Raw genomic sequence first — 13864 nt, 5'->3', positions numbered from 1 at the left:
CTCACAATCTAGGGGACTGTCTCTATATGTTGCCGACTTGTACTTCCCAAGCGCTTAGTACAGTGCTCTGCACACAGTAAGTGCTCAATAAATACGATTGATTGATTGATCAAGACAGACATCAATACAAATAAATAGATACTTAAGTGCCATGGGATTCAGGGTGGGATACATACCAAGTTCTTTAAGGATACAGATCCATGTGCATTGGTGATGGCATTCGGGAAAAGGAATAGGGAAATGAGGGCCTAATTGGGGAAGGCAGCATGCCCAAGTGAAAAGGCATGGGAGTACCTTTCTAAACCCAGCTCTGCCATTTGGTGGCCGTGTGACCGCGGGCAAGTCACTTCACTTCTCTGTGCTTCATTTACTGCATCTGTAAAATGGGAATTAAGACTGTGAACTCCATGTTGCACAGGGACTGTGTCTAACCCTATTATCTTTACCCCAGTGTTTAGTACAGTGTCTGGCACATAGCACTTATCAAATGCCTTTAAAAAAGGTCTCTTGGAGAAGAGGTGATTTTAATATGGCTTTCAAAGTGGGGAGAAGTGGGAAAAGTGAGGTCTGTCATAAATGGAGGAGGAGGGGGTTTCAGCCCAAAAGGAGGATGAGGGCAAGAGGTCTGTGATGAGTTAGACAAGATTGGAGTTTACTGAGTAGTTGACATTAGAGGAATGATGTGTGTGGACCGGGCTGTAGTAGGAAATCAACAAAGTATGGTAGGAATGGAAAGCAGATTGAATGCTTCAAAGCTGAAGGTAAGGAGCTTCCGTGTGATACAGAGATGAGTGGGCAGCTATTGGAGGTTCTTGAAGAAAGGGGAGCTATGGACTGAGTATTTTTTTTTTTTTTTTTTCAGAAAAATGATCTGGGTGACAGAAATATGGACTGGAGTGGGGAGAGACAGAAGGCAGGGAGGTCAGCAGGGAGGCTGATGCAGTAGTCAGGGTGGGTTATGGATCAACATAATAGGTTGGATGGAGAGGAAAAGGTGGATTTTAGAGTTGTTGTGAAGGTAGAACTAATAGGACTTGGTGACCAGTGGACTGTATGGATTGAACAAGAGAGATGAACAAAGGTTTGAAGAGGGAGTTAAACATTTGAAAAAGCCGGTGCGGGAAATGGGAGTCACTAAGGATGGAGAAGTATTGTTACCAAGTGGAGGGAAGGGCAGAATTAAAGTGGACGAGGATAAATTTGTGACGGATGAGGACGGCCTGGCGTCTAGGTTTGCACCATCAGCTTTCTCCAGCTCGTGCACAGGAGCAGAAGAAGTGCACTGTAGAGCTGATCCTGGGTTGCGGATGAGTGGTGCGAGGTAAGCCGAGGCAGGGGAGCAAGGGAGATGAGTTCAGTGCAGACAGCAGTGTTGAGGGTGTTAATTTGTGAGCCAAGAGAAGGCGGTTGAGGAACAGAGAGCAATTGAAGCATGATGACTAGAGAATTGGAGGAGTTCAAAAGATTGGAGGTCTCTGGGGAACAGGAGCAGTGCGAAAATGTGTAAGTTTTTCAGGTAGTGATTATTGTGAGATTATAATTTAGGATGAAGATGAATTAATTGGAGAAGGCCTCCTGAGGAAGATATGATTTCAGGAGGGCCTTTGATAGCAATGTTTAAATAGGAAAAACAAACTCCTCAAACTGGTTTCTGTACGTCTGTTAATTGATGGGTTTTTTTAATGCACCTAGCACTCTTGGGTGTTCAAGAGTTGCAGCACGAGTTCTCTGCCCTGAAAAGTTATAATCCCACAAGATTTCTATTGAAGAGGTTTCGTTACATTGTGACATAATATCATAGAGATGCTAAAGTATGATATGGCCACCTTAAGTGGAATTAAGTAGCGTGGCCTAATGGAAAGAGTACAGGCCTCGAAATCAGAGGGCCTGAGTTCTAGTCTCAGTTCCATCACTGGTCTGCTGTGTGACTTTGGGCAAGTCACTTAGCTTCTCTGCATCTTAGTTCACTCATATGCCAAATGGGGATTCAATACTTGTGCTCCCTCGTACTTTGATTGTGAGCCCCATTTGGAATATCTTGTATCTACTCTAGCGCTTAGTGCTGTGCAGTAAGCGTTGAACAAAATGCCTTTATTATCCCTCTAGACTGTAAGTTTACTGTGGACAGGGAATGTGTCTACCAACTCTGTTATATTTCTATATTGTACTCTCCCAAGCTGTTAGTATGGTGTTCTGCACACGGTAAGCACTCAATGAATACAATTGATTGAATTAAGTTTAAGTGTATGCCTCTGCTCGGTTAAATTACCAAGTAGGCTTGGTCTTGAACATAAAACAAATGTCAATATTAGGTCATATATAGGTCATATGACAAACCGTGGGAAAAAATGCTTAGAGAAATCATTTCATAGTTGCCCTCTTTAGGATCCATTATACTTCTGTTTTATCAGCATATTTTATTTGCATCAGCCTCCTCTCTGATCTCCCATCCTCCTGTCTCTCCCTGCTTCAGTCTATTCTTCACTCTGCTGCCTGGATTATCTTTGAACAGAAACACTCTGGGCATGTCACTCCCCTCCTCAAAAATCTCTAGTGATTGCTTATCAACCTTCGCATGAAGCAAAAACTACTCACTATCGCCTTCAAAGTTCTCCATCACCTCACCCCCTTCTACCTCACCTCCCTCCTCTCCTTCTTCAGCCCAGCCCGCATACTCCGCTTCTCTGCCGCTAATCTCCTCACTGTGCCTCATTCTCGCCTATGCCGCCTTGACCCCTGGCTCACATCCTACCTCTGGCCTGGAATGCCCTCCCTCCACACATCTGCCAAACTAGCTCTCTTCCTCCCTTCGAAGCCCTACTGAGAGCTCACCTCCTCCAGGAAGCCTTCCCAGACTGAGCACCCCCCTTCCTCTCCGCCTCCTTCCCTCCCCATCGTCCCCCCTCCCTCCCTCTGCCCTACCCCCTTCCCCTCCCCACAGCATGTGTATATTTGTACATATTTATTACTCTACTTTTAGTAGTGATGTGTATATAGCTATAATTCTATTTATTCTGATGGTATTGACACCTGTCTACTTGTTTTGTTTTGTTGTATGTCTCCCCCTTCTAGACTGTGAGCCCGTTGTTGGGTAGGACCGTCTATATATGTTGCCGATTTGTACTCCCCAAGTGCTTAGTACAGTGCTCTGCACCCAGTAAGCGTTCAATAAATACGATTGAATAAATAATAATGATAGTCATTGTCACTGTTTTTAATCTAGAGGCATAATTCTTCTTTTTCTTTCACTTGTTTCCTCTTCCTGCTGATGCCCATTTGGTTGTGCCTTTTGACTGCTGCCCAATATCTTCCTGGTGACTTTAAAAGCACAGTTAACAGCTTTTTATGGAGGCGTTCCCAATGGAAGCGTTTTACTGTAACTTTGGTCTGCCCCACAAACTTACAAAAGTTTTCATTTCTCACATTCTTCTCCTTTCACTCACTCATCTATTGTAATGGTGAATTTGATAAAGTGAAGCTGCCACTGATTCGGTGTGTGTTTCATCATAACTAAACTCTCCCCCTTTTAGACTGTGAGCCCACTGTTGGGTAGGGACTGTCTCTATATGTTGCCAATTTGTACTTCCCAAGCGCTTAGTACAGTGCTCTGCACATAGTAAGCGCTCAATAAATACGATTGATAATGATAAATGATGATCTAGAGCAATAATACTCAGGGATAATGACCTCTGAATCATTACTACTAAAAATAATGATTATTATTCGGGTGATCTAGAGCAGTAATAGTCGGGATTAACAACCTCTGACACATTTGAGGCTGGCCTGGTAGAAGTGATGGCCACAGTGGGGAGGAGTTCGATTTTTTTGGATCCTGGAGGAGGGTAGATGGATTATTGAGCTACACTGAGCCTCCTAGAAGCTACTATTTACCCACTGGGAATACAGAACAATAGCAAACCATGTAAACTGTAAAGCCAAATATATGTAGTTTCCAAAATAAAATTAAAATATTGTTTGGGTTAAGGTTCTTTGTAACATTATTATTATTATGGTACTTGTTATGTACTTACTAAACACTGTTCTAAGCACTGGGGTAGATACAAATTAATCAGGTTGGACAAAGTCCCTGTCCCACATGGGGCTCACACTCTTATCCCCATTTTATGGATGAGGTAACCGAGGCCCAGAAGAGTCAGAGGTTACCCAGGGTCACAGAGCAGACACGTGGCAGAGCCGGCATTAGAACCCAGCTTCCTCTGATTCCCAGGCCCGGGCTCGATCCACTAAGCCTTGCTATTTCTCAAAGCCACTAAGGCACACTGCTTTGTAGAACTATAAGCTTACCGCTGTTTCATGGACTATAAAATTCCTGTCGTGAAATAGACACATGTATTCTGGTGTACTTGGAAACCCTTGCTGTATTTCTCCTTAAATATTATTTTTCTGTTTTTAGGAAACAGCGCAGATCTTCGATTAGTAAAGACTTATATTGAACTTGGATTGCCTGGGGGCCGAATAGATTTTCTTATGTCTGAGAGAAATCAGGTATGATAAATGACAGTGTTTCGTGAGGAGCTCATCGTCATCATCAGTGGTATTTATTGAGGGTCATATATGTTTGTTGACAACTCTGAATCTATGCCCAGATCGTACTGTAGTGTGAAGTATCTTCCATTATTGAACCTTTGCAGTCTTTACAGCTTGAATCTCTAGCAAAACCCGTAAACTTTGGGAAAATTGGAAGAAAAACTCAGTGCCAGATACGTTAAATGATGATGGTATTCGTTAAGCACTTTACTATGTGTCAAGCCCCATTCTGAGCACTGAGGTAGATATGTTATTAATAATAATAATGGCATTTGTTAAGTGCTTATTATGTGCTGTTCTAAGCACTGGGGGATACAAGGTGATCATGTTGTCCCATGTGGGGCTCAGAGTCTTAATCCCCATTTTACAGATGAGGTAATTGAGGCTCAGAGAAGTTAAGTGACTTGCCCAAGCTCACACAGCAGACGTGGGGGAGCCAGGCACAGACCCTGTCCCATATAGGGCTTACAGTTTAAGTAGGAGGAACAACAAGTATTGAATCCCCATTTTGCAGGTGAGAAAACTGAGGCCCAGAGAATAATGACTTGCCCAAAGGTCACACAGCAGGCAAATGGCAGAGGTGAAATTAGAGCCCAGGTCCTCTGACTCCCAGGCTTGTGCTCTTTCCACTAGGCTAAGCTGCTTTTGTATTGTAAAATGTAAATATTATCTATTTAACGATGGCCTTAATCCAAAAGAATGTCAAGAGCGAAATAATTTTTCAAACTTTGGAAAATTTGAAATAAAAGAAGTAGTTAGGAAAAACATAGGAATGATGATCTTGGCTTTAATTTATACTAAGTCATTCATTGCTGGTCATGTTTGAAAAAGTATGACTCCTTAACTGTCTATATAAAGTTTTCATTAGAAAATTGTAAATACTGTCTAAAAAATGGTGCCAGGTAATTTAATGCCGGTTTTATTAAGGTGGCCAGAATATCTCCATCATTCCTTAAAGGAGTTGGATGGACTCCATGATAGCGTAGAAGAAGAGAGGATACTCTTAAATCTTGCAGCGAAGCTGGGAAAAGACGAAAAATCTGCTTTTTCTGCCCTACCAGTTCCAACCAACCTGAAGCAGAATTTTTCCATTTTCCCCTCCTGCCTTTCTTTCTGTGTCATCTATGCATTTGGTTCTCTACCCTTTTAGCACTTGATCTTCACCCCATCTTCAGTCCCACAACATTTATGCACATATCTGTAATTTATTTATATTAATATCCGTCTCTTGTGGGCAAGGAATGTGTCTATGTGTTTGTGTATTGTACTCTCCCAAGTTCTTAGTACAGTGCTCTGCACTCACTAAGTGCTCAGTCAATTAATCACATTTATTGAGTGCTTACTGTGTGCAGGGTGTTATACTAAGTGCTTTGGAGAGTACAATATAAGAGAATTAGTAGACACATTCCCTGCCACAAGGAACTTGCAGTCTAGAGGGGAGCTCAGTAAATACCATTGTTTGACTTTCAAGGAACAAGAAGACTAAAAAACATGGGGTATGAAAAAACAAAGTAAGCCTGTTTACTGCCCTCCTAATCCCCCATCCCTACAGTGAGGATTCCTGGGAAGCCTAGCTGGTCTGAAGGATGAGAAAGAGCAGCACAATGGCTCCCCTAAGACAAAGTTATACAATTAGGCTACTGCAGGAGACATTCTCCTTCAGAAAAATGTACCACATATGGAGGAAGGAAACTTTTACAGACTCTGACAATGGATAGGAGAATCTGAATGAAGTAAACTACACGCACTCGAGTGTGAAAACTAATCCTGAAGACCCTGGTGCTAAAACCACGCGACACTTGATTCTGGAAAAACCTAGGCAGAGAAAAGGAGACTGAGTGAGTAGCTGAAAAGATTTCAAGCCTAGAGGTGGAGACTTGTCATTTTGTCTGGGAGGGGTAAATAGAGGAAAAATGATCAGATAAGCAAATGCCTGCTGCCATGGAGTCCCAGAGGTCACACCTTAGGGAAGAGAAAGATGGATGCACACACAGACATACACACACACCAATCCCACCCAATAAAGGAGAATGAGAAGAGGGAGAAAGTTAGTATGCATCATTTAATCTTAGTTATAAAAGTGATCGAACCTACTGAGAGCTCACCTCCTCCAGGAGGCCTTCCCAGACTGAGCCCCTTCCTTCCTCTCCCCCTCGACCCCCTCTCCATCCCCCCATCTTACCTCCTTCCCTTCCCCACAGCACCTGTCTATATGTATATATGTTTGTACATATTTATTACTCTATTTATTTTACTTGTACATCTCTATTCTATTTATTTTATTTTGTTAGTATGTTTGGTTTTGTTCTCTGTCTCCCCCTTTTAGACTGTGAGCCCACTGTTGGGTAGGGACTGTCTCTATATGTCGCCAACTTGTACTTCCCAAGCGCTTAGTACAGTGCTCTGCACACAGTAAGCGTTCAATAAATACGATTGATGATGATGATGTTGAGGAGGGAACAATGTGAAATTTTCAAATCATCCTACTTGCCCAAAGTGTATGTTTTACCTTCCAACAGAATGATACCTTTGCCGATTTTGATTCCATGACGGATCGTCTTCTTGATGAGATCATACAGTATATTCAGATTTACAGCCTAACAATTTCAAAAATCAGGTAAGCACTACACAAAATGGTTTTGGTATATGTATATATGATGTATATCAGACAGTGCCCAGATTATTAGCCTGCTTTATAGCAGGAGTGGCCAGACTACTTTGGTAGCCACAAAAGATTGTGTTCAGAATTTGAGGATTCACAGAACAAAAGGCTACTGCTTTACATTGCTAAATGTCCACCTCACCAGTTTTATCATGATGAATGAGGACAGAGTTTTCTTGAAGTGTGGTTGCTGGAGGATCATTTGTGGTAGCGGGGGGAATAATTTCACCTCCACCAGCAGGGAGGACTGAGAGCCATAAATTATATTATAAAATATTTATATTAATGTCTGCCTTCCCCTTTAGACTGTAAGCTCGTTGTGGACAGGAAAAGTGTCTACCAATTCTATTGTACCCTACCAAGTGTTTAGTATAGGTCTCTGCACACAGTAAGCAGTTAGTAAATACCATTGATTGGTTAATAAAGAATATATTGTCTAAGAGTTGTCCACAGATTGCACAACTGACTTCAGAAGGGTGACAAATAATCAAGAGCCATAGCCACTTTGCCTAATATTTCCTGGTCAAGAGCTACATAGATTTTTAATTTCTGTAATTCATTCATTCAGTGGTATTTATTGAGCACCTACTGTGTGCAGAGCACTGTACTAAGTGCTTGGGAAGTACAATTTGGCAACAAATAAAGACAATCCCTATCCAACAACAGGTCCCTTGAATGATCTCAGGGCCCTCCTGAGTAATTATTACAAAAGTTGTGCAGGTTGTAATTAGAGAAGGAATTGAAGCAAACTAGTTGTAGGAAGGTTTCTTTGAATATAGGGTTTGTTATAGTCTACATATTCCTATCTGTAATGTAGTCATATAATTGAAAAAGCAAACTGAATTTTAGCAGTTTTTCTAGTTATAAGAACCTAAAATGTTTGGAGTTAAAATTACTAATAAGGGGGAAGTAAACCATTTACTTTTCAAGCACTTAGTGCATTGCATCCAGAAGGCTCTCAATAATTACTATTACAACTCCTAGAAATCATTCTTTTCTATCCATTTAGGATCAATTTAGTGAGTTGCTATAATCATTTTGTAATTTTTAAAAACTTTTTCAAGTATGTCTTAGTACCAGCAGGTAGCAAAATTATGTGTTGTGTAAGTCTGATTTTCATTTATGAAATTTTCAAAGTGATCAATATCAGTTACAGTTCCTGAATTAAAAATCAGGTTCCATTCATCATCAGTTTTACCTGTCACATTTTGCCAAATTACTCACCTAATCGTTGGGAAAGGAAATATACTCCCTCATTAGTAGTTTGGGGACTCTTAAAAGGCAAAACTAATTGAAGCATCATGTTATTAATGTATTGTTCCATACGGGAAGGCTCAATGTAGAATGAGAAGGCATTTAAAGTCAACTGTTTTATGGAAAATATGTGGTATTTTTTCTTTTATAGCTTTATTGGACATTCGCTGGGCAATTTGATAATCCGTTCAGTGCTTACAAGGCCTAGGTTCAAATATTACCTCAGCAAACTTCACACCTTTTTGTCTCTTTCTGGACCACACCTGGGTACCCTCTACAATAGCAGTGCACTTGTTAATACAGGTAAAGACTTCGAATCATTCCGAGCCTTAAAATATAGAATGGAGGATAATTTAATGACCCCTGGGTCCTTTCTAGCATATCATATTTTAACAAATTGTATTTCTTCCTGGCTCAGAAGAACAAGTCACTTCTTCACCTTAATGACTTCAGATGTCTAGGGAAGCAGTGTGGGCCTGGAATGGGCCTAGAAGAAAGAGCATGGACCTGGGTTCTAATTCCACCTCCTCCACTTTCCTGTTGTGTCACTTTGGGCAAGTCACTTAACTTCTCTGTGTCTCAGTTTCCTCTTCTACAAAGTGAGAGACCCGTATGGAAAAGGAAGTAGAGGTTAGATATGAACAGGGTACATTTAGATGAAAATTGGGAGAAGCTTCAGCTAACAGGGTAAAGGTTGAAAACTCAAAAACAAGGTTGAAAACTTCTGGTATGATATATTCAATTATACTCCTTTGTTGTGACCTCATTTTTCAGTTTTCTTAAAATTCCTACCTAACATTTTAATAGAATGCTCTCTGTGAAATAGCAGGCTGACATAAGTATGTATTCAGTCAAATCGCAAAAGTACCTATTTTTCGTCTCTGCTTTAATTCTATCAGAAAGCATTTTTATAAATTTAAAATGACATATTTAATCATATTAAAATTTGTATGAGTTAAATTGGTTTACATTTGAATATGAAATGGATGTTAAGGGTAAAGCTTTAAGTGCCAGCCTTAGAATTTACTGGCTTAGGTTTTAAGGAGGCATTATACAGGCCTACCCCAGGTAGCAACCACCCTACAATATGTGTAACATTGGAATATGCCCTACATTAGTTGCTGATTAATCCCAATATACATGATTCCACCCCCAACATTATGTGCAGTCGCTTCTAGTAACTTAATTACCCTTCCTCACCTAATCTTTTTTTCAATTTTCCTACCCTCTTCCCACATTCCAATCTCAGCTCCATCTCCCCATCGCTCCCCAGTCTCCCAACACTTTCCAGTGTTTTTGAACTCAGCGCTTGCGAGTGGATCGCATTTGTGTGTGTTTGTTCTTTATGGTGTTTATTAAGTGCTTACTATGTGCCAGGCCCTGTACTGAGTGCTGGGATGGATACAGGCTAATCAAGTTTGACACAATCCACGTCCCACATGGGGCTCACGGTCTTAATGGTCATTTTAAAGGTGAGAAGTTAAGGTCACGCAGTAGAGCCCGTTGTTGGGTAGGGACTCTATGTTGCTGACTTGTACTTCCCAAGCACTTAGTACAGTGCTCAGCACACAGTAAGCACTCAATAAATATGATTGAATGAATGAAATGGTGGAAGTGGGATTAGAACCCAGGTCCTGCTGACTCCCTGGATCATGCTCTATCCACTAGGGGACGGCTGCTTCTCATTATAGAAGTACAGTGCCAAGCGCTTAGTACAGTGCCAAGCGCTTAGTACAGTGCTCTGCACACAGTAAGCGCTCAATAAATACGATTGAATGAATGAATGCAGTGCTGTGTACCAAATGCTTAATATAGTGCGCTGCACACTGTGAGCAGTCAACAAGTATGAGTGATATACTGACATATATTTGACAGCTAAATACTCAGATTGTCTATTCTGGTTGAATTTATGCTCTCTTTGTTCTTCTGATGTGACTTGGGGCAAATTGAGCTTAAAAAAATGCTTTTTTTTCATCTTCATCATCATTAACAGTGTTCACTTCAGCCCCTAATGTGTACAGAGCTTTGTACTGGGATGCTTTCCATCCCATTTCTGGTGTGTCTAGCTGGAAGTCAACCATACTTTTTTCACTAAGACTTAATTCAAGATATCTTTCTTCTTTATTTTTAGCAGAAAATTGAGAACTGTCTGTTAAAGAATGTGAAGACCTTCTTATGCCATTTTATAACATGCAATTTTAAAAACTTTACTATGTATTAAAATTGGTATATATAAGTAGCATTTATTAATCACTGCTCAATTCAAATTTATACTCATCTATCTGTTCTTCACTCTTCAGGTCTCTGGTTTATGCAGAAGTGGAAAAAATCAGGTTCTTTATTGCAGTTGACATGTCGAGATCATTCAGACCCCCGTCAAACCTTCTTGTATAAACTCAGTAAAAAAGCAGGCAAGTGTATTATTTACATTGCAGTAGTAATTGATAATATTTTATAAGGGGGAAAAAATATTTTGCTTGAGAAGTGATTATTTACAAGCCCTTGAAAAAGATGACTGGAAAAAAAACATGGTTTTGGAAATCTTAAAACGCCAGTATAATTTCTTTTTCCACAAAGGGATAAGTGTTGTGGAATGAAGAGAAGTGAAGATGTAGTGGGTTCTTAATTGTACATAATTATACACTATCTTTAAGAAAGTATCCAGTTCAAAGAATATGCAAAGAGTTATAAATGATTTGATATTACCTTGGAAGTTTGTTTCGAGTCAGGTGCATTTAATAGTTTCATCAGTGACCTGGCTGTTGAAGTCAATAATATCTTTATTAAATTCTCTGACACAAAAGCCGGTGGGGTGGCTGGACCTTAGACACAAGGATATGAATTCAGAAAAACTGCAAATTGGGAAAGGCAGATAAGAATATAAGGTTCAGCATGGACAAGGATTGGACATGCATAAGTACTCAGTGGTATTTACTGATCGCTTACTCTGTGCAGAGCACTGTTGTAAATGCTTGATGTGAGCTTTCCTCAACATAGATTCTGCAGAAAGCAGTCCCTGTTTTATAATAATAATAATGATGATGGTATTTAAGTGCTTACTATGTGCAAAGTACTGTTCTAGGCGCTGGGGGGATACAAGGTAATCAGCTTGTCCCTCGGGCTTACAGTCTTAATCCCCATTTTACAGATGAGGGAACTGAGGCCCAGAGAAGTTAATTGGCTTGCCCAAGGTCACATAGCTGACAGGTGGCGGAGCTGGGGTTGGAACCCACGACCTCTGACTCCCAAACCTGTGATCTTTCCACTGAGTTACGCTGCTTCTCTTTCTGGGGTAACTGAATGTGCTAAACACCATTGCACCTGATGGCCAGGACACAATGGGATGATGAAAATATAAGAGAAAGAGCTCTAATGATGCACGGCCAGGTGTAGAGGCACTGTCACGGCACTATATGACACTAGGTTGCCAGACAAAGGACAGCCCACAAATATGGGCGATGGATACGCCATGTATTAGAGAGGCCTTCCCTCTTTAGAACCATTCCTGTCCGGGCTTGGATTTGCAGTGAGACAACAACCAATGGAGAACTTTGTAAACCCGCCCCAAGATTTAAGCAACCATGTAAACCTGCCCCTGAAGCCAAACAATTCTGCCACAATCGTAAGTGCTTGGGCCCAACAATGAGACACTGGGGGAAAAAAAGGCTGCACAGATTTAGACAAACTAAAAGCAGAAATGCCAGGACTAGAAAAATCCATTACAGTAGGTGATTTTTATGCTTTATTTTGTTGGTAGTGATGCCAACACATGGTGAAAAGTTGTCGGCCTTTTGGGTGTGGTAAAGGAGACCACAGTAGCCTGCTTTTGCTGAGTAAATATGACCGAAATCATCTCATTATTGCCAACACCATTCAAAGACAAACGCTCCGGATACATCCATGGTCAAAACATAGACATATTGTTGACTATGTTGGATTGCAGCAGAGAGACTTAAAGGGTGTGTTGATTACAGCGGCTATGCGTGGACTGAGTGCTGGATGAACCATTATTCACTCATTCAGTCGTATTTATTGAGCCTTTACTGTGTGCAGAGCACTGTACTAAGTGCTACACATTCCATGCCCACAATGAGTTTACCATCTAGTCATCTCATGCTCCAGGTTTATCATCATCATCAATCGTATTTATTGAGCACTTACTGTGTGCAGAGCACTGTACTAAGCGCTTGGGAAGTACAAGTTGGCAACATATAGAGACAGTCCCTGCCCAACGGTGGGCTCACAGTCTAAAAGGGGAAGACAGAGAACAAAACCAAACATACTAACAAAATAAAATAAATAGAATAGATATAAATAAATAGAGTAATAAATATGTACAAGCATATATACATATATACAGGTGCTGTGGGGAAGGGAAGGAGGTAAGATGGGGGGGATGGAGCTTACTACACAGCCATTTTATCGAAAAATGGTCTCCAAACCCCCAAGAGAGCTGAACATTAAGCTCTTGGAAAACAAAGAAACTCTTCAGCTCTTCAACAGAAAAATACAACCACAATCTCCAGCGTAAGCAATGAACAGTAGTTCTCCTTGATAAAGTCTACCCGGCAGTCATCGAGAAATCAGGAATGGCCATGCAAAATTCAATGCAAATGATTTGGAGATCAAAATCTATTTAGAGCAAAGCAAATACTGAACCTAAAACATCTTGCAGCACCTCATTATTCAGACAAAGCCTCCTTCATGACGTGCCTCTCAAAGAAACAAGCCTGGTAGGTGATGGGATGCCAAAAAATGGAAGAGATCAAGGGCTGTGGCACTATGCCATGAAACCAAGAACTGCTGCCCAATATTCAGAGAAGCAGCATGGCTCAGTGGAAAGAGCCCGGGCTTTGGCATCAGAGGTCGTGGGTTCAAATTCCGGCCCTGCCAATAGCCAGCTGTGTGACTTTGGGCAAGTCACTTAACTTCTCTGGGCCTCAGTTACCTCATCTGTAAAATGGAGATTAAGACTGTGAGCCCGCTGTGGGACAACCTGATCACCTTGTAACCTCCCCAGTGCTTAGAACAGTGCTTTGCACTAGTAATCACTTAATAAATGCTATTATTATTATTCAGAGACGATTTCCTGCCCTGTGCGTTTGGCATCTCTAAATTGGAAAGCATGGCTCCAGTCCTTTGGCAATCCTGAAGAGATGGCTTGGGGATCTGTGTATTGTTCTCAACACAGCTATTGAAGATGAGACCCTTCAAAATATAGAAAACATTCCGAAGCGCGATTACTCAAACAGTGGTATTTGTCAAGCGTGCAGAGTACTGTAGTAAATGCTTGGGAAAGTGCAATATAGTAGAGTAGGTGACACAGTCCCTGCCCTCATGGAGCTTACAGGCCGGAGGGACAGACATTAAAGTAAATTGCAGTGCATAATTACCTGACAC

The 13864-nt window shown here is 41.0% G+C and overlaps 1 protein-coding gene across 5 annotated transcripts in view; it reads left to right on the top strand.

The window, feature by feature from the left end:
- The window catches only part of FAM135A (family with sequence similarity 135 member A), a 100786-nt gene that overhangs the window by 78023 nt on the left and 8899 nt on the right, over positions 1-13864 (top strand). For all 5 annotated transcript variants that reach the window (XM_038747570.1, XM_038747544.1, XM_038747561.1 and 2 more), the window contains 4 exons: positions 4415-4506; positions 7068-7165; positions 8616-8767; positions 10765-10875. In XM_038747570.1, the coding sequence (XP_038603498.1) occupies positions 4415-4506; positions 7068-7165; positions 8616-8767; positions 10765-10875 (453 nt within the window). The remainder of the gene's footprint in view (positions 1-4414; positions 4507-7067; positions 7166-8615; positions 8768-10764; positions 10876-13864) is intronic.

The sequence above is a fragment of the Tachyglossus aculeatus genome, chromosome 1, assembly GCF_015852505.1.
Source record: "Tachyglossus aculeatus isolate mTacAcu1 chromosome 1, mTacAcu1.pri, whole genome shotgun sequence".
NCBI classification, from domain to species: domain Eukaryota; kingdom Metazoa; phylum Chordata; class Mammalia; order Monotremata; family Tachyglossidae; genus Tachyglossus; species Tachyglossus aculeatus.
The sequence above is the reverse complement of the archived record's forward strand: the minus strand, read 5'-3'. Positions and strand labels throughout refer to the sequence as shown.